This window comes from Lepidochelys olivacea (assembly GCF_965140295.1).
Source record: "Lepidochelys olivacea isolate rLepOli2 genome assembly, chromosome: 2".
NCBI classification, from domain to species: domain Eukaryota; kingdom Metazoa; phylum Chordata; order Testudines; family Cheloniidae; genus Lepidochelys; species Lepidochelys olivacea.
The window spans coordinates 218,883,776-218,909,519 of record NC_140412.1 but is presented as its reverse complement, the minus strand read 5'-3'; the positions used below and the strand labels follow the sequence as shown (position 1 = coordinate 218,909,519).

Sequence of the window (25,744 nt, the reverse complement as noted above, 5' to 3'; positions counted from 1 at the left end):
TGTTAATTTAAATTCCTATGGAGGTAAGCTCTGTTTCACGTATATTCCCCTACCCTGAAATCTAAATATACAGCGTATATTTTTGAATGAAACTTGCAAAATTTTACTTGCCTCTGGTGAGTAGGTTGGTGGGCTTTTTTTGGACAGGCAAGTAAAATATTTAATTTCTTCGTTGTCATGAGATACTGAGTGGATTTTAGTGCCTGGTTAGTAAATTGTACTGACAATTATTTATATAGAAAATTTGCTGGAAATTAAAAAGAGAATGAAAACTGAGATGTATTAATCCACCTTTGGCTGAGGCAGTCTTATTCAGCTTGCAGACTGTATACACGAGGTAAATGAATTGATAAAGTAGTTCAGCCATAAGAATGTGAAAATGTAGTAAGTGAAGAATGAAAAATAGAAGAAAATTATGTATGTGAGAGATCATACAAAATACTGCTGGTGCTTAGGCCATATGAATACCACTTTGAAGAAGTCAAAAGGAAAACCATGCTCTTTGAAGAATGTATTTGGAAAACAAGACATAATAATGAACTCTTTCACTTAATGCAGAATAAGGTGTGTGGCTTTTTCCCAAAATGTCCCCTTCCTTGGAAACTTTGATCTGTTGGAGGAATATTGAGCAGAATGTGATTACTTCCCAGAGAAACAATATGGAGAGACCATACATTCTATATTTAACATATATGTAAGGACTCCCTGCCTGTCTCTTCTGGAATGATCAAATATTCTAGTGAGCTCCTGGGGCAAAAGAGAGGTGAGTGTTTCTTGGAACTGTCCAAACAGCAACCAGGAGCACTTCATAATTACAGAAGGAGACAAAGAGGGCAAGTTTTTATAACTATTTAGTATTAAAATATACTAGTAACCTTATAATTTGTCTGTGAACAGGCACAGAGGAAAAACAACAACCTTGGATACACAAAAATAACTTCCATCACTTCAATGTAGAAAAATGACAACTCTTCATGATTAGTGCAGTAATACAATGCTCTAAATGCTTTCTTTATGTGCTTTATTGTAATTGTTACCTGTTGGTACAACACTTGTCATAGGAAGTTGTTCCCTTTTCCCTGGGTTAACTTGCAGAAATGTAAATTCATTAATTTTTTTTTTTTGGAGATCATTAGAGACTATTAAAGAGTACATGGAGAATGTATTGCTTTGTTGTGCGGCACTAGGTAGCTGTACTCAAGAACGATGAGGTGCTCGCAGTGTTGGTTTGTCCTGTGTTGTATTTGCTGGGACCTGCTTCAGTGCTCTTTAACTGTGAATATTAAATAAAAAAAAAAAAAGCAAACAAAAATAATTCATAAACTAATTAGCATATTGGGTAGCACTGACCCTCCGTAACATTTTAAAATACGGTGTCTACTGAAACCTTTAATTGAGGCATTTAACTAAAACAAATCTTTTACTTCTAAGGTTAGACTTTTCAATTTGGCTTCAACTTATTCTCTGAAACTGAACCCTCATTATTTTCACCTACATTTTTGATAATGTGGTCACTTCTGTGTGCAAATAATGGAATTTAGACTTTAAGCTACATGAGTTATGGGAACAATTAAATATACCTTTTAATTCTGTTTGCAATTCTGGGTGGAAATAATTGCTAGTATAGTTTTAGCATCCTCTTTTGATATATGAAACTGAAATTTTGTAACAAATTATGTTGTTTTCATAAACTGTAAAGTAGCTAGTCTAAAAAAGAAACTTCTCAGCTTAAAAAACAAAAGCAAAATTCCTGTGTGGTCACTTTTAAACAAGTTTAAACCTGGCTTCCGTTGATTTAGCTTAACTCAATTCCTTACTGAATTACGCTAAATCAATATACACAATCTAAAAATCTGTTTGAGTGTACACATGTGGGCTTGCATCAATTTAACTAAATTGGTTTTAAACAGACCTTTAGTTAAACTGATGCAAACCCTGACTGTGTTACTCTACAAGACCCATCTATTTGAAACATAGAATCTTAGAAATGTAGAGCTGGAAAAGGCCTCAACAAGTCATCAAGTCCAGCCTTCTGCGCTGTGCCAGGAACAAGTAAACCCCTAGATCATCCCTGGCAGGTGTTTGTCCAACTTTATTTTTAAAAGCTTTCAATGATGGGGACTCCATGACATCCATTGGAAGCCTGTTCCATAGCTTGGCTACCCTTGTACTTAGAAAATTTTTCCTAATATCTAAATCTTGCTGCAGATTAAGCCTATTACTTCTTGTCCTACCTTCAGTGGACGTGGAGAACGACTGATCACCGTCCTTTTTATAATAGTCTTCAAGGTATTGGAAGACTATTACCAGGTCACCTCTCAGTTGTCTTTTTTGAAGACTAACCATGCCCAGTTTTTCAACGTTTCCTCATACGTCAAGTTTTCTAAACCTTTTATCATTTTTGTTGCTCTCCCCTGGACTCTTTCCCATTTGTGCACATTCTTCCTAAATTGTGGTGCCCAGAATTGGACACAGTCCTCCAGCAGGAGTCTCACCAGCGTTGAGTAGAGTGGGACTGTTACCTCGCTGTGTCTTACATACAACACTCCTGTTAATACATCCCAGAATCATATTAGCCTTTTTTGCAGCTGCATCAGATTAACGACTCATATTCAGTTTGTGGTCCACTATAAACCCAAATCCTTTTCAGCAGTACTACCACCTAGACAGTTATTCCCCATTTTGTAGTTGTGCATTTGATTTTTCCTTCCTAAGGGAAGTACTTTGCATTTGGCTTTATTGAATTTCATCTTGTCAAATTCAGACCAATTTTCCATTTTGAATGTTACACCTGTCCTCCAAAGTGCTTGCAACCCCTCCCAGGTTGGTGTCATCTGCAGATTTTATAAGCATACACTGTTCTCCATTATCCAAGTCATTAATGACAATATTGAAGATTACTGGACCCAGGACTGACCCCACTAGATGCACTGTCTCAACTTGATAGCAAACCATTGATAACTACCCTTAAAGTAAGGTCTTTCAACCAGTTGTGCAACTCACTTTATAGTAAATTTATCTAGACCACATTTTCCTAGTTTGGTTACGAGAACGTCATGTGGAACTTTGTCAAAAGCCTTACTAAAATCAAGGTATATCATGTCTACTGCTTCTCCCCATCCACTAGGTCAGTAATCTTATCAAAGAAGGAAATTAAGTTGGTTTGGCATGACTTGCTCTTGACAAATCCATGCTGACTATTCCTTATAACCCTATTATCCTCCAGATGCCCATAAATGAATTGTCTAAAAATTTACTCTAATATCTTTCCATATATTAAAGTTAGGCTATCTGGTCTGTAATTCCCGGGTCCTCCTTGTTCCCCTTTTAAAAAGTAGTACCCTAAGATTATAAAAAAATTAAAATTAAAAAAATTAAAAAAAAAAACTAGGATTATTAAAAAATAGTACCCTAAGATTAATTTAATCAGGCCCTGCTGACTTGAATACATCTAATTTATCTAAATATTCTTTAACCTGTTCTTCCCCTATTTTGGCTTGTATTCTTTACCCCTAGCTGTCAATGTTAATTGTGTTATACATGAAATGCTGGCTTTATGTTCTTCTGTATCATTTTTCTAACTAGATTTCCCCCCCCTTCTTTTCCATCCCTTTTTCTTGCTGAAACAGGACATAGCAGATCCTTTTTTTGCTTATTGTAAACAGCACGCGGACAGGTTAGACAGAAAATGGAAACGGAAGAACTACTTGGCTTTACAGTCTTATTGTAAAATGTCCTTGCAGGAAAGAGAGAAACAGCTCTCACCAGAAGCGCAGGTATTGTACCCATGCCAAAGCTGCATGTGCATTAATCATCAATGTTAAATGAGAAGAGGGGGGAAGAGAAAGGTGGAATTACGGTGGTTGAAAATGAAATTTGGACTACATTGATGGCATATGGTCAATTAATATGGCAGTGAATTATCTTTAGATTGGATTCCCTAAGAGTGAATGACCCCATAATATAATCCTTGAAAAGGTGCACATGCACGCATCTGAATGGAAATAATCCTGATTAGTTTATGTAATTCTCTATGATACCAGGGTAATTTATAATTCTTTTTTAATTCCATAGTTGTATTTATTTTACTTCTAAACTTTATTTCAAGATTCTAAAAAAATAAAAATCAGTCAAAGCAGCCAAGATTTTGGACATTTTGCTATGTGTATGTTAGAAGAAAGTTCCGCCTTCTTCCTTAGTTATTACAAGGAGCTATAGCAAAGCCTACGGATAAGGTTGCCTTAACACTTCATAATATAAGACCCCTATTTTCAGTTGCTTGTATGTTTCAGTCCTTTAGGCTGAAATTTTCCATGCTGTGTGTCTGCCTCAGGTTTGTGTGTGTGTGTGTGCATAGACCATTTCAGTAAAAGTGATTCAGCTATTTCTCAGAATGAGGTTAGGGAAAAAATGTTTTGCCCATGCTAAATTATTTCATTAATTTAATTGAGAAGCTCTAGTGCCTCTGTGGTTTGAAGAAGGGACTTGAACTTTAGCAAGTGAGTTGCCCTGGTGTCAATAGGTTTTTTGCCGGCCTCATGAAAATCCACCGAAATTCAAACATTTATAATCCTGTAAAAAATTTGTTTGCATATACTCAATGGATGATAGTTTTTAAACAAAACACTCAGAAGGTTCCATTTGTACTGGGCATGCCCCAGACCTGGGCTAAGTAGGATTTTTCATGCAGTTTCTCCTCCCAGCTGTCAGGGGTTGCTGTGACACCAGAGACAAGAATTGAGAGGAGGGAGACTGACTCTGTGCTTCAAGGTGCTTCTGTGGGGCAGAAAAGTGGCTGAGAGAAATCGTAAGGGGATCAGGATGATGGTGGCAGAGGCAAGCTGTGGATCTACATAATAGTGGCAGAAATGATAGACAAGGGGAAAAAAAGGGGCTCTGTAACCAATGCCTAAATTGTAAAGGTCTTTGCTGTGAATCTCATAGACTGTATGGCCAGAAGGGACCATTATGATCATCTTGTCTGACCTCCTGCACATTGCAGGCCATGGAACCTCACCCATCCACTCCTGTAATAGACCTATAATCTCTGGAGGCCTTACTGACATCCTCAAATCATGATTTAAAGACTTCAAGTTAGAGAGAATCCACTATTTATACTAGTTTAAAACTGCAAATGACCCATGCTGCAGAGGAAGGCCAAAAAACCCCCAAGGTCCCTGCCAATCTGACCGCGGGAAATTCTTTCCTGACCCCAGATATGGCGGTCAGTTGGACCCTGAGCATTTCACCAAGACCCAACAGCCAGACACCAGGAAAGAATTCCCTGTAGTAATGCAGAGCCCTCCCTGGCCATTGGGGTTATTTGCTACTAGCAGTCACAGATAGGCTATATAAATATACCATTGTAGGCCTGGGTCAAGATTTAAAAAAAATGGGTGCCTAAAATTAGGCTTAATCTTTATTTATGCACCTAAATTAATGGACAAGAGACTGAATGGACTTGAATTAAAGTTCAAGAGAGCTGAGCACCGCCATGTTTAAAAGAAGAGTGAGCATACAGATTGTTCTCATCCCTGTTCCCTAATAGAAATTATGAATGTTTCTTGTTTCTGCCATCATTCTGTATTTCCAGTCTCTCTAGATCAGGGGTGGGCAAACTTTTTGGCCCGAGGGCCACATCGGGGTGCGAAACTGTATGGGGGGCCAGGTAGGGAAGGCTGTGCCTCCCCAAACAGCCTGGCCCCTGCCTCCTATCCACCCACTCACACTTCCCGCCCCCTGACTGCCCCCCTCAGAACCATTGATCCATCCAACCCCCCCTGCTCCTTGTCCCCTGACCGCCCCCTCCCAGGACCCCCTTCCCCATCCAGCCCCCCCAGCTCCCTGTCCCCTGACTGCCCCCCCCGACCCCTATCTACACCCCTGCCCACAGACAGGCCCCCCAGGACCCCACCCCCATCCAACCCCCCCGCTCCCTGTTCCCTGACTGCCCCGACTCCTATCCACACCCCTGCCCCCTGACAGGCCCCCCAGGACTCCCACGCCCTATCCAACCCCCCACCCCATTCCCTGTCCCCTGACCACCACCCCTCAGCCCTCCAGAACCTCCACTCCATCCAGTTGCCCCCTGCTCTCTGACCCCTGACTGCCCCTGGACTCCCTGCCCCATATCCAACACACACACACACACCACGCCGCCGCCCCCTTACCATGCCGCTCAGAGCAGCAGGAACTTGCATCCCCGCTGCCCAGACAGAGCCAGCCGCACTGCCTGCGCGGCGGTGTCGTTGCAGGGAATGGGGGAGAACAGGGGAGGGGCCGGGGGCTAGCTTCCCTGGCCAGGAGCTCAAGGGCCGGGCAGGGCGGTCCTGCAGGCCATATGTGGCCCATGGGCCATAGTTTGCCCACCTCCACTCTAGATCAGGGGTCAGCAACCTTTTAGAAGTGGTGTGCCGAGTCTTCATTTATTCACTTTAATTTAAGGTTTCATGTGCCAATATTACATTTTAACGTTTTATAGAGGGTCTTTCTCTATAAGTCTATATATTACATAACTAAACTATTGTTGTATGTAAACAAGGTTTTCAAAATGTTTAAAACGCTTCATTTAAAATTAAATTAAAATGCTGATCTTACGCTGCCGGCCCGCTCAGAACCTCTGCCAGGCTGGGGTTCCATTCACCTAGGCTGGCAGCGGGCTGAGCGGGGCCTGCGGCCGGTACCCTGGCTGACAAGGGGCCGGCAGCCAGAAACCCAGACCGGCAGTGGGCTGAGTGGGGCCAGTGGCCGGGACCCCAGACGAGCAGTGGACTGAGTGGCTCAGCCCACTGTCGGTCTGGGGTTCCGTCCGCTGGCTCCTGCTAGCCAAGGTCCTGGCTGCTGGCCCTGCTCAGCCCGCTGCCAGTCTGGGGTCCCAGCCCTGTCCACATAGAGTAGGTACCTCTTTTCTCCCTGGTTCTGGCCCATTCTCTTCCTCGCTCTACACTGAGATGAGGGTGGGAGTGCACTGAGAAGAGGGCTGGGGGTGAAGGAGCAGGCTGGAGATTGGGGTGCAGAGTCTGGCCAGGAGCTAGAATGAGGGAGGGGGCTCAGGGTTGGGGCAGGAGGTTTGGGTGTGGAGCGCTTACCTGGGCAGCTCCCATTTGGTGTGAGGGGTGCAGGTGGGAATGTGGGTGTGTGTGCAGGAGCTCCCATTTGGTGCTCAGGGTGGGGGTGGAGATGTGGATGTGGGGGTGCAAGAGTCAGGGCACGGGGTGTGGGGGGGCTGGGTATGTGTGGGGGGTGCAGGAGTCAGGGCAGGGGGCTGGGAAGGGTGCAGGGGTCAGGGCATGGGGCTGGGGTGTATGGAGGGTGCAAGGGTGAGGGCAGAGGGCTGGGTGGTGTGGGCTGGGGTCATGGGGGTGTTCCCAGCCCCCTGCCCTGAGCAGCTCACGGCAGGGGGCTGGAGGGGATATGCCGATTCCACCCCCTTCCACAAGGTCCCCAGAGCAGAGAGCGCAAGAGCGCTGCGGCTCTGCTTTTCCCTCTCCCCTCTGTAGCAAGGGCCCTCAGCTGATCGGCTGCAGGGAGGGAGAGGAGGAGGGGCAGGAACCCAGCATGCTGGGGGAAGAGGTGGGGGGAGGGGGAAGCTTGCCTGCCCTGCAAGGAGAGAGCGGTGGGTGGAGAAGAGTGGGCTGGGCCGGGCAGGGCAGGATTTTTAATTGCACGCTGCTGTCCCCTGCAGACAGCAGCGTGCCATTAAAAATTGGCTCGTGTGCCGTGTTTGGCACGCATACTATAGGTTGTCAACCCCTGCTGTAGATTATGGGTGTTAAATTTGTGTTAATACATGTTCTATCATGAGGGCTGAATTATCCGTTCATTTAGGGGCCATGACCAGGAGTAGAAAGTTTACTGGTAAGAGGCAAATTGTGTACTTTCTTTTGACTGCAGAGTGTGCCCCTTTAACTAGTGAAGCTAAATATCACATTTAAAGACAAAGACTAATTTAAAAAGTATACGTGTTGGTGAAACTTTCCCCTCCATGCATCCCTCCATGTCTAGCCACCGCTCCTCCTTCTTGTGAATGAGTCCTCTTTTCCCCTACTCATTTGCCCAACTTTGGGCATCCTCAGCCTCCCTCTCTTTTTCTCTCCTTTTGGGAGAATCTTCCCTGGGAGCGCCCCAGCAGGGAGCTTCTAGCTGCTAGTCCGGGCTGGGCTGGGGAGGGACGGGACTTCCTCTTTCCCTGCATGGCTGCTCTTGGTGGGAGATGAGATCTACCTGTGGATAGCTCCCCCAGCTGTAGGAAGCTCCATGGCTGCACTGCGGCTCTGAAGGTAGCGCAGCCACGGAGCTCCCTGCAGCTGGGGGAGGTACCCACTGCAGCTGGGGGAGGTACCCACATGTGGGTCTGACCTCCCCCACACACCCAGAGCGGCCGTGCAGGGGAAGAGGAAGTCCTGTCCCTCCTCAGCCTGGCCGGGACTAGCAGCCCCTTGTGCAGGCTCTCCTAGCAGCAGAGGGAAGATCAGATCCATCTCCATTTCCGGGAATCTCCCCCAGCTACCTCTCCCCTCTCCTCTCCTCCTTTCCAATAGCTAGATTTCATGGGGGAGGTCTAATTTGATGGCCCTTGGTATGTTTTTCACGGCCATGAATATGGTAGGGCCCTAACTATTAGTGATATTATTCATATAAAACACTGTTAGTAATAATAATAATTAATAATGCCTAGCTCTTACATAGTACTTTTCATCAGTAGATTTCAAAGCCCTTTACAAAGGAGGCCAGCATCATTAGCTCTGTTTTACAGATGAGGAAACTATGGCACAAAAAGGTTAAGTAATGTCCCAAATCACCCAGCAGGCTAGGAATAGAACCGAGGTCTCTGAAGTTCCAGTCTAATGCTCTAGCCACTGAGTCACGCCACTTTCTCTGCTTTGTGGTTGACCCCTTGTCTCAATTTCCCTTATGGTGAAAACTATGGTGTCTTGTCATCAGTAGGATTTACATTGAGATAGCAGATGTGTGTTAGTTATTCCAGAGTAAAAGCACATCTTTTTTTAAACAATGAAGACAAAATCTGTGTCTGGATAGCAGCACAGAGGATTGAGACCTGGGTGAGAGTGACTGAATAGTGGTTCAGCTGGGAAGAAGCCTACTCTGTCTCATCTCTGAGGCATTGTGGTGCTGCCTAGTCTATGAAAAGCAGCAACTGAGCGGAGGGGAAGGCGGAAAGAAAAAGGAGGGGGCTCAGGTGCCTGTGCCAAATAAAGCATGACCTGCCTACTCAGTCTATCCATTCCAGTTCACTTCTGGTCCTTTGTGCTATGGGCTGGAGAAGAGAGGCTGGATTCAGCCTACAAACCAGATGTTTGACACCCTGCTCCAGATCATGCTGGTCATAAGCTAGTAAACTGAACTGCTGAGTTAACTGGTGTTCCTCAAGTGTAGTATGTATATGCACATGTTTTTGCCTTTCTCTCACATGTAAGGGTATCTCATACCATGTGTTGGGGGAGTTGGATTAATGCTCTGTAGCCTAACTTCCTCTTCATGCAGGCGAGTATACAAACTGTAACTGGTACTTAGCTGGATTCATGCCTGTCATGGTTTTTACGCTCGTGTTATTGTCTGCCACTGCAAAGACTTTCTGCAGGCAGTATTTTCCAATTACATGTAGCAACTTGACCTTCTGGTGTTGGTCTCCCAGATGTCCAAAATATACAGATGCCGTCAGCAATATATACAGTGTGCCTCTGTTGCTTTTGTTTGTGAATTTCCTTAATGTCAGCTAGTGTACTTACCTATAAAGAGGTATGTGTGGGCAGTGCTATAACTGGGAAAGGAGTTCCTATAAAAGAGGCTTATAGACTTGGCATAAGTGTCAGCCAGAAGGTTTAGATGGCAGTTATGCTGGCAGTGTACTCACATCTTAATCTGTTTTCTGATACCTAAGCCAAGGGTTTTACCCACTTTGTGAACATAGACAGTTCCATCTACTTATGTTTATTATATATGCCATCATATTGCCAGAAGACCACTTACATTAATAGTCTTGTTGAAGGTGGTATTCCCAGAAAGAAAGTTCTGAATATTACTCCATTTGACTTCACAAACCTAAGGTTAAGAAAATATGCTGCCAGTTAACTACAAATGTCAAAGTAAAATCAAATGATATTCATATATGGTTTTGTCTGTTGAGTTATCACATCCTAAAGCGTTGAAAAATGCTGGATTAGATTGTGCATTTTTTCTTGTTGAAAGTAGTGCCTAGTGTACGTGTAGTCTAAAGGAAGGTTAAGTTTACTGGCAAAAGTGATTTGGATTCCATTTTACACCATTTTATTCTATTTTGATTTTTCCGGGAATTTGATTGTAGGCCCGAATCAATGCCAGACTGCAGCAGTATCGTGCCAAGGCAGAATTAGCTCGTACCACCAGGCCTCAGGCATGGGTTCCCAGGGAGAAGCTGCCACGACCACTCACTAGCAGTGCTTCAGCCATACGTAAGCTGATGCGCAAAGCTGAATTAATGGGAATTAGTACAGACATCTTTCCCGTGGACACTTCAGATACCAGTTCCAGTGTGGACGGAAGGAGAAAACATAAGCAACCGGCTCTGACTGCTGATTTTGTGAATTATTATCTTGGTAAGGATGAGAATATGAAATTTAAGTTTCTTAAACCGTATAGACGATGCTCCACACCTATTGACTTTGTATTATACAATGTTTTGAAGAAAACATTTGACTAATTATAGAAAGAGAGAGGAGAGGGTTTGGTTAAAGTAACAGAGTATGCTCTTGTGTGTGTATGTGTGTGTGTGTGTATATATATATATATTATTTTTTCTTATCGTTAGAGAAAAAGCTATCATTGCTCATTCAAATGAATGTAGAGTTCACATAAACACTCAGTATCTTAATATGATAAAGTAAGTTAGTGTGCCTTTTTAAACATATCTCTTTTGTAAACTAAATTGCTGCTAACATAAACAGCAGGGAGTATGTTTTTGTTGACAGGCATGGAAGGGTAGATATTTGGCACCTTTTTTGTTTTGTCCTCTTTGAAGTTAGGTGGAAGAGCATCTCTCTCCCCTCTGAACATCCCTAGCAAAATCTTGGGCACTGTGTCTTTAGGTCCTCAGTACTCTGTTTCCACCTTAGAAGGGCATGCTCTTGTGATTGAGATCAGCTGGTTTAACCTGAGATGACCAATCAGTGCACATCATCAAACAGTTATCTCACTCTGACTTTGCTCATGCAGCAAAAGCATGTGGCAGTAGAGCTTGGTGAATAACTGATTTTGTTCAGTTCACTAGGAGATTCAATTTTTTTTAAAAAAGATTTGTTGTGGGTTAACTGAATCTAAAAACTGCAAAAAAAATTAGCAAATTGAAAAAAATCTGTTGTGGGTATTTTTTTAAAGGGATAGATTCGAGGAGGTAGACTTGGTGATGATGCCTTATAATTTTTATCCCAGTGATAAGGGCAGTCACACCAAAGACCCACACCAGTATATTCCCTTAGCCCGGGTAATATAATGCAATGGGGGAGACTCAAGTTCAGATCCCTGCTCCATATCAGCAGAGAGGGGAGTTGAATCTGCATCTTCCACATCCTGGGTGAGGGCTCTAACCACTTGATTAAAAGTTACAAGGAGGGCTCTGGCAATCACCTCCATTTCACCACTACTTTCTCTGGCCATTTTGAGAATGGCATCCAAGTACTGAAAAGAAAAATGATCCAGAACTACTCACAAATTTGTGTCATATTCAAGAATAGTTTTGGGTTAACCAAAACTGCATTTTTTTGCAAATAAACTATTTGTGAAAATTTTTTTTCTCAGGTCTACATGGTGGGAAAGTGCTTGTATTCCAGGTTTCAGAGTAACAGCCGTGTTAGTCTGTATTCACAACAAGAAAAGGAGTACTTGTGGCACCTTAGAGACTAACCAATTTATTTGAGCATAAGCTTTCGTGAGCTACAGCTCACTTCATCAGATGCATACTGTGGAAACTGCAGAAGACATTACATACACAGAGACCATGAAACAATACCTCCTCCCATTGTTTCATGGTCTCTGTGTATATAATGTCTTCTGCAGTTTCCACAGTATGCATCTGATGAAGTGAGCTGTAGCTCACGAAAGCTTATGCTCAAATAAATTGGTTAGTCTCTAAGGTGCCACAAGTACTCCTTTTCTTTTTGCTTGTATTCCATCACTCTCATAGATCATTTAACAAGACAGTGTCCTGTAATTTGATCCCCTCTCTCTCTTTCTCTCTGTAGTAGTAGTTTCACATTTTAAGATTTTTCTAACTTAGTGCTTAAATGTGTAACACTTGTTCCATTTGTTAACAATGTGGGACACTTGAACAAATGCAACTAAAGCTAGAAAGGACTGGATTTTATTTAAACAGAGAGAAATATGCGCATGATTCAGATCCAAGAAAATATGGCTGAACAGAAGAATATTAAGGATAAACTAGAAAATGAGCAAGAAAAACTTCATGTGGAATATAACAAGGTAAGAAAAGCAGTGAATACAACTGTACTAAACATTTGAGAGTTAACTGTTGGAATTTTGCTTTTCAAAGGGAAAACTGCTATTTAGAGAAGGAGTACCAGGATAAAAATGCTACTTAAAATATATCTTACCTTTCCTACTTTTAAATTATCACAACTACAGTGAATTTCTAAAATCTAAGTTGGGCACTGATCCTTCACATAGAGCCTCATTAACAGGCTCCACCTGAGCACAGAGGCCCTTTTGCATGGAACCAACTGAAAGATTTGGGCCTTACTTTTTACCATTTTTGCTGTTTGTGTGCACTTAGTTTGGACAGTGACCCCTGACTTGTCACTCTCAGTGTTTTGTTTTTGGGTAGTTTGACTTTCAGGTTCTCATCTAGTGGTAGTGTCTTGATTTCTAGCAGTGCAGGAATTGTTTACATGAAATAGTAAACAAAACAAAACAAAACATGAAAACAGTTGCCCATGCTTTTATCAATATCTAAATGTTGAGCCTTCCCAAAACTTTTTTTATGAGGAGCAACAGATGATAACATTGGCTCAAAGAAGTGCGGCTATAATGAATGTGTATGAAGCAAGTCATGGTATGTAGAAGAGTTAGTGTTGATTAAAAATTGCCTTATGACTTTTTGAACTGTTTTGAAACTATATTTTTAAGGTCAGGCTTGACAAAGCCCTGGCTGGGATGATTTAGTTGGGGATTGGTCCTGCTTTGAGCAGGGGTTTGGACTAGAAGACCTCCTGAGGTCCCTTCCAACCCTGATATTCTATGATTATATATATATATCATATATAACCATTAAAATTATTATTTGTGCAGGATAATATACTGATGCTTGCTGAATTCAGCAGGTTAGAATTGATCAAAAGTGGTTTAAACACATGTTTTAAATGCAAACAAATGTTAATACCTGCTTGTTGTATTGTCCAAGAATAACAAGAGAGGAATGGACGAGACAATTAACAAAATTACTAGTATACAGTACTATAGCTGGCAATTACTTTTCAGAATACTGTCTTCTGCTTCGGTGTTCTTTTAATTAACAAAATAAGTGCTTGGTTTTTTAAGAGTGTGTGTTTTTTTGGTGGTGAAGGAACAAAACTTGATTCCCTGTATAGAAACATTTGTCATAACTTCATAGCTGCAAATAGTATAATACAATTTGTACGATGCATTAGTATACTTTAATTTTGCTTTCTGATTGTGATTGTGGAATCTAATTGTCATGCTGAATTACTTCAGATCCTCTTTTACAAAACAGATGGCTGCCCAACTTTCTTCTTAGTGCTGTTATATGCCTGAATGACTGCACTGATCTCTGATGTATTGGCATGACTATTGAGTTTCATTGTGTTTTTAATTATGTAATTTATAAAAGTTATAGGTAAAGAGTTCTCACATAATAGATGCTGAATAACTTCAGTAAATGAACTTTAAAAGAGTTTTTCAATTTTTTATTTTCAGCTGTGTGAGTCCTTGGAAGAGCTACAAAATATGAATGGAAAGCTACGAAATGAGGGGCAAGGAATATGGACTCTACTGGGTAGAATCATTGGGCAGGTTGGCTTTTCATTCCCCCCCCCTCTTTTGCACCACACAGGTGCACATGATTTTCAGAGAATAGGTTTTTTTATTTTGTATCTGTCACCTTTGCATACTCTGGAGGTTCATGATTTCTGATTAAAATATATCTAAAGCTCTGCAAGCAACCTACTGGGAACCTGTAGCTTAATTTTGTTGTTATAATAGCTATCTTGTTTGCAAAATTCTTTCATTTGCTGTAACTGATTGACCTGTCATTTGTGATAAAGCTAAACCTGAAGCATGAGTTAATCCCACCGTATTCCCCTCCACTTTTTCTTTAGCAGTTATAGGTTTCAAATACTGTAGAATGGTTCCTTGGGTTTGTATTGACTGTTTATGACCATTTTATAAACTGTACATCCCTAAAACCACACATCATTTGCAACAGTGTTTTCTAAATTATGCAGATAAAAAGATGTACCCTTTTTTAGAAATAGTGAGTATATGATGTCAGTGATATGGGAATGTTTAATTATTTCTTGATGCTACCAGTGACCATGTTGTCCATTGCAAGGAAGGAGGTACATTTCATGCTTCAATATGCTCATAAATTCATTGAATTAAGATAAAAGGTAAACAGATACACGGATCATGTTCATGATAAATCACTGAAACCCCATATATGTAATATGGCAATGTGTCATTTATCCATCTGTTACGAATTATACCTAATAGGTCACACACACAAACTGTTACGAATTATACCTGATAGGTCACGCACAAGAACTGCTGCGAATTATACCCGATAGGTCACGCACAGTTCGAGTCTAGGCTGAGGCACATGAACAAAGTCCACAGCTGCAGAGTTCGCAAAGATACTAAGTTTATTACGCTCGAGTGTGGTGCCCCCCTGCTAGTCAGGAGGGGACCCTGAATGCAGGTTATACAGAGATTATATACCTTTTAGCAAAGCATGTTGCCCTCGTGCATCGGAAACCTTAGCCAATAGACAAACCCTTCCCTTATCTACCACCTATCCTTGCTAAGTACATTCCCCATGCTAAACCGTTACTTCATCTACACAACTTGGTCCTAAAGCAATGCACCAGTAGCCTTTCTTATCAGGATGGGAGGCTCACATCAAGGCCAGGAGACAGGGAGTTAGGAATAGACAAAGAACAGAAACCGGGAGTCGAGACAGGCTGGAAACAAGGGGGAGGGTTTTCACAGGAATGCAGTATCTAAGGAACACTCCTTCTGGTGCATGATGTGCTTGCTTTTAGACAATGGTGGGCCCCAAACCAAAATGGAGTCACATATGCTAACTTTTCCTTAACACATCAGAAGAGAACATGAAACTATTTCCAGTCATGTTTTTAAAGAAGATTGAGAACACTTGTTCAGTACATGTGTTTTTTCACACTGAAAACTGTATCTGTCAGCATGTAGATGGCTGTGTTTCTGAAATAGTGAGTCATTTCATTGGTCTTTTATATAATATTTCCCATACCCCCCTAAAAGGCTTATATGTGGCAGGCACACAAGGAAGACAGCAGTCTTTTTCAAGATGTAATGTATTGAACATAGACATGCCACACTTATAAAGGTGCTTTTGGGAATTGTGCAGAATAAATATTATAGTGAGTCAGTATTTTAAGAGGATGAGAATAAAAGACATCACCTAATTCTGTGTCAGAGATTTTTGTGATGGCCTTTGGTACTTCTGTGTTTGTATTACTGTACTTAAAATGAAATCTACCCTTGATGTCTGCAGTAATGCTTGTGGTTTAATCATATTGGTTACTTACGCCAAGCTGGCTGAATTTTTTTTTGCCTACTTTTCTTATACAAAAATCTCTCTTTGTTAGTAGAACGTGGTCTGTCTGGAACAAGATTTTGCCTTTTAAAAATAGTTTTTTAAAAACTTCACGAGTGTATTTCCCAGTGCAAACATTAATAAATTTAAAAAAAATAGAAAGTAGAAGTAAAATTCATTTGCACAGCTTGCATGACACTTTTTTCCAGTTGGTTGAACAGATGCAGGCCCACAGGGCCGCCAAGAAATGACTTTGATAGATGGTTGCTGTCTGAGAAGCTTGCATACTGCAGATTAGTAGAAACCCGAAGAGAATCTCGTCTGCTTTGTGGAGAGTTTGGTCCAATAAGATAATTTTTCTAATTAACCTATGGAGCACCAGTATAACAGAGAGGCTGAGGAAAATAAACTGCCTCAATATTCTTTTGTCAAATATAATGGGTTCTCTCTCTCTCTCTCAAAATTTGGGGGGGGGGGAAGTTAAAAGCCAGGACTTTAGTGTTTGCATTTTTTTGTTTTAGTTTTACATTGAAAAATGTGACTGTAAGTCTGTGAAAAACAAAATTTGTTTTGAGACAAAATAAATACTGTAGTTGCTCTTTCCTGTAAAGTAGTTTAGAAAGAAGTTTTCCCCCTCATAAAAGTAGTATTGTGCGGTTGACCAAATTTAACTGGCTGTGGAGTGGCAAATGGGTGGGAATGGTATACTTAGATTCTTCCCCAAAAAACTTATGTATAAACTGCATTTGTTCAAATCCAATAGAAATTGAACATTCCAGCAATTTTGCGAGCACCCAAGGAGAGGAAACCAAGTAAAAAGGAAGGAGGAACACAAAAGACGTCTACGCTTCCAGCAGTACTTTATAGGCAAGTAATGCAATCTTGATAGAATAGGCATGATATAGTACGGAGAGTGTTGATAAATATTTATAATTGACGTGTTTATTTACACAAAAATGGAAGAAAATCCCTCCCCCACATCTTACCTACTATTGGCTGCCATTAGAGTTATGTTTATCTCCAAGCTAAGAAGTTGAGTCATTTCTTTATTTTGGCACACACATTGGCAGGGCTTTCTCTGTTAATAGACTACAGTGCTTTAAAGAGAAATGGCTTCTACATCTGAAATATCAGAATCTGTTGCAACTGTAATGTGGAAATTTTAAATCCATGCTATTGTCTTTTGAATTAGGTAGTCTATACTGCTGTGAGGATTTTGGTACAAACAATATTATGTATTCAGAAGTATAGTTTTAAAAATACTTGCCATTTGAGGAAATTTACTCTTCCAGTTGACGGGTCGGCAAGCTTCTTTTCTTTTCTTTTCTTTTCTTTTCTTTTCTTTTCTTTTCTTTTCTTTTCTTTTCTTTTCTTTTCTTTTCTTATGTGATAAATAAGTCTCAAAAAGATTAATTTTGTACTATTAAACTAGAATGCCAATATTGGTACAGGTTTCAGAGTAGCAGCCATGTTAGTCTGTATTCGCAAAAAGAAAAGGAGTACTTGTGGCACCTGAGAGACTAACAAATTAATTTGAGCGTTTGTTAGTCTCTAAGGTGCCATAAGTACTCCTTTTCTTTTTGCAAATATTTGTACAGTAGCTCAATTTAAAAAGTGAACTCTGATTTATTCTGTGTTTGTACATTATCCAGCATGATGATACTGCAGTCCTGTCTTTCAATGTTATTTAAATAGATAAATGATTAATAGTAGTAATAATATTCTACTTAGCCACTTTGTGCTGGCATGGTGGTGCCCCCCCCCGTGTATTGTGTTTTGCACTGGTGCTTGGTAATATCATGGGATATCCTGATTCGAGAATCAGAAGAGTAACTGCAGTTCTACAGCACTTGAATATGAAATTTAAAGAAAATGTTAGAAGATGAGATATCACATAGTTTTAAAAGCTGCTTAGTCATAAACATTTTCAAAAGTAATATGTAGTTAATTTTAAATGAATACTGTGAAAACTGTATGATGTCATTAACATATATTTACATACTTGCACTTTTTATTGTCACTAAAAAATACGGTACTGTATAATATATGCTTTACTATCTCAAATGTAATTTTAATGCTTTTTTTGGCTGCATTTATTCAAAGTTGTGGAATTTGTAAGAAGAACCATGATCAACACCTCCTCTTACTGTGTGATACCTGTAAACTACATTATCATCTTGGGTGTCTGGACCCTCCTCTTACAAGAATGCCAAGGAAGACTAAAAACAGTTATTGGTAAGTAACAATATTGTTAGTTAGTTATCTTCTGCCGTTTCCATGCACTCCAAGCAAAACTTAAATGTGAAAAGGGTTGTAAGTTTTGAGTATTTAGGCATTGCCAAATACTGCTTAAACTAGACTACCTTAATTTCAAGTTTCTTTCCCTAGTCATTATTACGGTTAAAAATTAAGTTATGTGATTAAGGTCTGTCTTTATTCTGACTTCACTTTCATCACTTATGTTTCCATGGAAGGGTAGGGGAATTGGGTTATGCTCATTTACAATATTGACATTTCACTCAATTTGTCAGGCGAGGCACTATAATCTACATATGTGAATTTTATTTATAGAGATTTGCTAAACTCATGCTCATTGAAGACAGTTCTTGATTGTTAATCTGAAATGTGTATATTTAATAGATAATTCAAGCTAAATAATTCTCTGTTAAAGTACAAATAAGTGATTAGATTATAAGCTTAAATTAAAGTGCAGTTTAAGTACTTGTATTGGGCACTGTGCATTGGAACATCTAGTTGAATTTGTGGGAAAAGTTATTTCTTAAATTAATAAATCTAGTCATTTTTTCATCACCTGGTCATAAGCTTTGACATCTTTTCTAAATTATAGAGTAACTTCTATTCAATAAATACAGATCTTCTTCGAGTGCTGGTTAATGTCGATTCCAATCAGAGGCGTGCACGCGCAAGTGCACGATGGCTGGAAGATTTTTCCCTTAGCAGTCTCCTTCAGGTCGGCCTGTGCACCCCCTGGAGTCGCGCCCTTATTGCGTCTAATATATAGCCCTGCCGACCCGCTACCCCTTCAGAGCCCTGCCGACCCGCCACCCCTTCAGTTCCATTTTACCGCCAGTGACGGTGACTGGAACGTCCCTTGGCTCTTGCGCAGCAAGTTTTCTTCATTATTCAGTGTATATAGTTAGTTGTTAGTAGTACCAGTTTAAAGTTTAGTATAGTGTAATAGTTGGGGGTTCCCCCCCACTCTGACCCTGGCACCATGGGATGCTGCGGTCTTCAGGATTTAAGAACTGGGTTGGCTTGTGCCAAGCGCATGCCTAAGAGTGATCTGCACTCGTCATGTCTTCGGTGCCTGGAGGAGATTCATCAGAAAGATCATTGCAAGATCTGCTGCGAGTTCCGCCCGAGAACATTTAAAGAACGGGAACAGCAGCCTTGTGCCCCCACTCCAACCCGGGCTCGAGCGACCTGACCTGGACGGCATCGTCCTCGAGACAGAATGCCGTCAGTGACTTCGGCGCCAAGGAAGGAGTCCTCCAGGGGCGCTCGGCAATGCCATGGTTCCTCACGGGGCCCTTCTGATAGTAGGCACCACTCCCATTTGCTGGTGCCTCAAAAGAAGAAGAAGCCAGATAACCATTCTCCGGTTAAGCCTCGAGAAGTGCGACCCCAGGCGGGCCACTCCTCGGCGTCTCCTTCTGGGGCTGTGTTGACTCCTATCCAGGTGAGGCAGTCAAGTCCTGCTCCACCTCGATCTCCAGCACCTACACAGCAGCTTCAGCTCCTATCCACACCGGAAGCGTACCATGCCACCAGAGATCTCCTCCACTTGATAGCACCATTCTCATCAGCCAGGGAGGAACCCTCAGCGCCAACAGAGACCAGTCCTCCAGTGCATTCTAAGGGAAAGCCGGCTATGATGTCGAGGCACTCCCCTTCACCTTGTCCATCGACACCTACACGCTCCGACAGAGAGCCTTCTCACTCCCCGAGCTCTTGCCGTTCAAGACACCAAGGATCGGCTCCTCCGTGGTCTTCAGTGTCTGAGACCTCGGAGTCAAAGCCCAACTCCTATCGCTCAAGGAGCAGAAGCCATACAGCGAGGTCGGGCAAAAACAGAAAGGAGCATCAGGTGTGTCCTCTGCAGTGGCAGAACCCGCCTCAGTGGCCCTTCTGGACTCCCTGGGCTGATCACCAGGGCCAGGGAGAACCCCAGGGCCCACGCTCAGCGACATCTTCAGTCACCTCCACCACTTACATACTGCCTTCCGGTGTGCATCTGCACCCGGTGCCTACGGTCCCGAAGCCTTTTCCTCCAGCACCGTCATAGACTCCAGCACCATGCTTGGCTCCGTCTTCAGCATCAGCCTTCACAACGTCAACACACCCATCTCCCACACCTGTACTGTTGATGATGTCGACCTCAATGCAGGCACTTACGGCTCAGGTGCCGATGTTGGCACCGTGCCCCCGCAACCCCGGGGGCCCCTGTGAGTGTGCCGATGCAGCTCCCTCCTGTGAGACTGATGCCGACGTTGCATATGACACCTACTGCCTCCTCACCACCTCCTCCAACATTGCCCTGAGAGTCACGTGACCTGTCCGGGGCAGACGGCAGGGAGCTTCCACCACTGGCACACGCTTTCTCCTCCTCATCGCCGGATGAAGCATTGGCAGGGACGTCGATAGCCCCTGCATTAGAGGACAGCAGAGTTTTACAGTAGTTACTCTACAGGGCTGCCCAAGGCTTGGGCATCAAGGCTGAGGAGGTGGTTGAGGACACAGATCCCATGGTGGGCATCCTAGCATCCTCGGGGCCCTCATGGGTAGCGTTACCCTTCATAAAGATGGTGGTGGACACCACCAAAACTCTATGGCAGATGCTGGCATCTCTGCCACCCACTACCAAACGCAGTGAGCGCCGGTATTTCATCCCCTCCAGAGGCTTTGAGCATCTCTACTCCCATCCGCCTCCAGACTCATTGGTTGTCGATGTGGCTAACCAGTGGGAGAGACAAGGTTTCCAAGGTCCTTCCCCAAAGAATAGGGATGCTAAACGGCTGGATCTTTTGGGTAGGAAAATCTACTCCACTAGCCGTCTACAACACCATATTGCTAACCAGTAGGCCATTGTGAGCAGGTACTCTTATAACACCTGTGCTTCCATGGTTAAGTTCACTGAGCTCATCCCTTCGGACTCTCAGTCAGAGTTCAGCGCCGTGGTGGAAGAAGGGAAATTAGTCTCCTGTGCTTCACTGCAGGCAGCCTTAGATGCTGCCACAAGAGCCATGGCGACAGAGATGACTATGCAACGGGGGGGCCTGGTTGCAAGTCTCAGGGTTACTCTACAAAGTCCAACAAAGGATTCAGGACCTCCTGTTTGAAGGTGATACTCTGTTTTCAGAGAAGGCATACAAATGGCTTCAGAGCCTAAAAGATTCTCGAGCCACCCTCAGATCCTTGGGCTTGCATACCCCCGCCACACAGTGCAGACACTTCTGTCCACAACCTCCTCAAAAGTTCCAACAGCAGAACCGCCAGGACAACTCTAGGAGGAGTAACTGGAGTGGTAGAAGAAAGCAACAACTCTCTGCTAACCAAAGCCGGCCCAAACTGCCCTCTGGCCCTAAACCGGCATTTTGGAGGTGCGATCGAGGACAGCGCACCAGACCAGAGACTGGATTCGCCCTGCCTTACCTTTTCCTCACGACGATCCCCTTTCTACTGTGCATGGTCCCATATAACTTCCGTCCACTGGGTGCTTTGCACGATAGAGTGGGTATAGTCCTTCCAATTCTGTGCCTTCCCGTCCTTCCTCCCCCATTCCCCGTCCCTCTTCAGGGACCTTAGTCAACAGCAACTTCTCATGCAGGAGGTGCAATCACTCCTAGCGCTAGGGGTTGTGAAGGAGGTTCCACTGGAGCACAGGGACAAGGGTTTCTATTCCTGCTATTTCCTAATACCAAAGGCCAAGGGTGGCCTAAGGCCTATCCTGGACCTGCGCGGTCTCAACAAGTTTATGAGGAAACTCAGGTTCTGTATAGTTTCCTTGACCTCCATTATCCCTTCATTGGATCCAGCAGACTGGTACACCACCCTCGACTTGAAGGATGCGTATTTTCACATAGCAGTAGCGTAAAACCACAGAAAGTACCTCGGGTTTGTGGTCAACGGTTCCCATTACCAATTTACGGTCCTCCCTTTTGGCCTGTCAGCAGCACCTCAAGTCTTCACGAAGTGCATGGTAGTCATCACCACCTTTCTGCAGAAACATCAGGTACAGATTTTCCCATACCTCGACGACTGGCTGATCAAAGGCCGATCCAGGACTCAGGTGGAGGCTCGGGTGGCATTCATCAAAGCCACCTTCGAGAATCTGGACGAGGCGAAATTGACTCTGTCCCCGGTCCAGAGGATAGAGGTCATCAGGGCAATTCTGGACTGAACCCAAGCCAGAGCATTCCTCCCACAGGCAAGATTCCAGACCCTCGACGCCATGATCCAGGGACTCAGGCAGTTCTCCACCACCACCACGAGAAATTGTCTCAAACTGCTCGGCCACATGGCCGCCTGTACATGTGTGGTTCGACACGCCAGACTCAGGCTTCGGCCGTGCCTTTTGTCAGTGTACAGACCCGCCAGGGACAGCTTGGACAGGATCGTGACCCTGCCTCGACCCATCCTCAACTCGCTCCTGTGTGGACGGACGCTCAGCAGGTGTGCTCAGGAGTCCCCTTCACCGCCCCACAACCATCCCTGACTCTAGTAATGGATGCGTCAGATTTGGGATGGGGGGCTCATCTGGGGGACCACAGGACTCAGGGCCTTTGGTCACAGTCAGATCTCCATCTTCATATCAATGTCAGGGAGCTCAGGGTGGTACGCCTACCGTGTCAGTCATTCCTCCCATATCTAGCAGGTCATGACGGACAATGCTACCGCGATGTTCTACATCAACAAATGGGGGTGCACGTTCCTCTCCCCTGTGCCAGGAAGCCCTCAGGTTATGGGACTTCTGTATAGAGCACTCAGTCAATCTACAGGCATCGTACCTTCCAGGGGTCCAAAACGAGCTGGCGGTCACCCTCAGCAGGTCTTTTCACAACCACGAGTGGTCTCTTCACCAGGACATCGCATTGTCACTCTTCCAGAGGTGGGGCTGTCCCCTGATCAATCTCTTTGCTACATGATGCAACACGAAGTGTCAGCAGTTCTACTCCTTCCAGAATCACAGTCCGGGCTACACAGTTCCTTCTCCACTGGGAGGGTCTGCTTCTATATGCCTTCCCACCCATACCGCTCGTCCACAAGGTCCTGCTCAAGATCCGCAGAGACTGGGCTTGGGTCATTCTCATAGCACCAGCCTGGCCCCGCCAGCATTGGTGCATGTCTCTCCTAGACCTGTCGGTGGGTGCCCCAATGACCCTGCTTTTCCCAGACCTTCTCACGCAGGATCAAGGGCGGCTCCAGCATCCAAACCTGCAGTCGCTGCATCTCACAGCCTGGAGGCTCCATGACTGGACCCGTTCAAGCTTTCCTGTTCAAAACTAGTCAGACAGGTTCTTTTGAGCAGTAGGAAACCCTCCACTAGGGCCACGTACCTGGCCAAGTGGAAGAGATTTTCAATTTGGTCAGCTCAGTGCAACTTTCTCCCAGCGCTAGCCTCAGCGCCCAAGATTTTGGATTATCTTTTCCACCTAAAGCAGGAAGGTCTCTCCTTGTCTTCTATAAGAGTACACCTGGCTGCCATCTTGGCTTTCCACCCGGCGGTACAGGGCTGCTCGGTTTTCGCTAACCCCCTGGTCAGTCGCTTCTTGAAGGGCCTTGACAGGTTGTACCCACATGTCCGCCAGCCGGTTCCTGCTTGGGACCTTAACTTGGTCCTCTCTGAGCTCATGAGGCATCCCTTTGAGCCTCTGGCAACATGCTCCCTGCTCTACCTCTCCTACAAGGTCACGTTCCTGGTGGTGATAACTTCAGCCCGGAGGGTGTCTGAGCTTAGGGCTCTAAAATCCAAGCATCCCTACACCGTGTTTTTTAAGGACAAGGTTCAGCTCAGACCACATCCGGCCTTCCTTCCGAAGGTAGTATCGCAGTTCCACATCAGCCAGGATATTTTCCTCCGTGTTCTACCCAAAGCCTCATGAGAGTAGCAGGGAGAAGAGACCCCACACTCTCAACGTCCGCAGAGCGCTGGCCTTTTACATAGAAAGGACAAAACTGTTCAGGAAGTCGGCACAGCTCTTCGTCACAGTAGCGGACAGAGTGAAGGGCCAGCCTGTTTCAACACAGCGGATTTCATCATGGACTGTGGACTGTGCTACTGCAATAACGGCGAACTCTACAGGAGCACAAGCTTCATCAACAGCTTTTCTGGCCCAAGTCCCCAGCCAGGAAATCTGCAGGGCGGCTACATGGTCATCGATACACACTTTCACTGCTCACTATGCAATTACTAGACAGGCCAGAGATGATGCAGCCTTTGGTAGAGCAGTACTCCAGTCAGTGGATAGCTCCGACCCCACCTCCTAATTTTGCTTGTGAGTCACCTGATTGGAATCAACATGAACAAGCCCTCAAAGAAGAAAAAACAGTTACTCACCTTCTCGTAACTGTTGTTCTTCGAGATGTGTTGTTCTTGTCCATTCCAGTACTCACCCGCCTACCCCACTGTCGGAGTAGCTGGCAAGAAGGAACTGAAGGGGTGGTGGGTCGGCAGGGCTATATATTAGGCACCATAAGGGCGTGACTCCAGGGAGAGCCCAGGCGTACATGACGGACGTTGCTAAGGGAAAAATCTTCCAGCCATCGTGCATGTGCGCGTGCATGCACCTGATTGGAATGGACATGAACAACACATCTCGAAGAACAACAGTTACTAGAAGGTGAGTAACCGATATTTTTTTGAGTTCAGTTTAATTTGAAATGTAGGAATATTTCAGTGGAGGAAGCAAAAAAGAATAATTTCACATCTTTAGAATAAATATAGGGAACAGTATTTTGAAAAATTAGTGTTGTAATAGTAACGTCAAAAGAGTCAGAATAGTGTTTTGATGAGAAAATGAATGGATTTCAATTTTCTCAAGTGATGTTTTATTATAACTATATATGTACATGGATGATGCCTCCAAACACACATTGCTTAGCCCCTATGGGTATGTCTATACTGTGAAGAAAAACCTATAGCGCTGAGTCTGAGAGCTCGGGTCAATATTGGAAGAGACCGAGCTCTCTAGTCCAATATTGGAAGGTTAAAGGACTAGAGACCGAAGTATTAACCCTATGTTGCATCAGAGAAAATGAAAACTTTCTGGATGGAAGTCAGCATTTGGTACTGCAGTGCAGCACAGGGAAGAAAATTGCCAGCATGTGACTTCCAGAAGAAGAAAGAGGAGAACTCATGTATCCCCAATGCAGATAGAGGTAAAAACCCGTTTTCAGGCTCTCTGCACAGGTACTACGGCAGAGAATGGTTTGGAAGAGTCATCTGAGGGAAGGGATCAGAAGGAGACCTCATCAACTGGAAGGCATGGGATGCATTGTTCTAGGGATGGGGGTTCCATGACCACCACTCCCAAGAGGAGGAGAAAGGTGGTGGTGGTCAGCGACTCCCTCCTAAGGGGGATGGAGTCATCCATCTGCTGTCCAGACCAGGAACTGGTACCGCTTGCCTGGAGCTAGAATTCAGAATGTGATGGCGTGTCTGCCGAGACTGATCAAGCCCTAGAACCGCTACCCCTTCCTACTTCTCCACGTGGGCACCAATGATGCTACCAAGAATGACCTTAACTGGGTCACTGCAGACTTATGTGGCTCTGGGAAGAAGGATAGAGGAGTTTGGGGTGCAAATCATGTTCTCGTCCATCCTCCCTGTTGAAGGAAAGGGTCCATCAAATTGTGGAAGTAAATATGTGGTTACGCAGGTGGTGTTGGAGAGAGGGCTTTGGA

The 25,744-nt window shown here is 43.9% G+C and overlaps 1 protein-coding gene across 3 annotated transcripts in view; it reads left to right on the top strand.

Annotated features, from left to right (window-relative positions):
* Window positions 1-25,744, top strand: part of PHF14 (PHD finger protein 14) — a 299,910-nt gene that overhangs the window by 80,397 nt on the left and 193,769 nt on the right. For all 3 annotated transcript variants that reach the window (XM_084620028.1, XM_084620027.1, XM_084620029.1), the window contains exons 8-13: window positions 3,630-3,776; window positions 10,325-10,595; window positions 12,368-12,474; window positions 13,945-14,040; window positions 16,584-16,687; window positions 17,924-18,055. In XM_084620028.1, coding sequence (XP_084476154.1) covers window positions 3,630-3,776; window positions 10,325-10,595; window positions 12,368-12,474; window positions 13,945-14,040; window positions 16,584-16,687; window positions 17,924-18,055 — 857 coding nt within the window. The remainder of the gene's footprint in view (window positions 1-3,629; window positions 3,777-10,324; window positions 10,596-12,367; window positions 12,475-13,944; window positions 14,041-16,583; window positions 16,688-17,923; window positions 18,056-25,744) is intronic.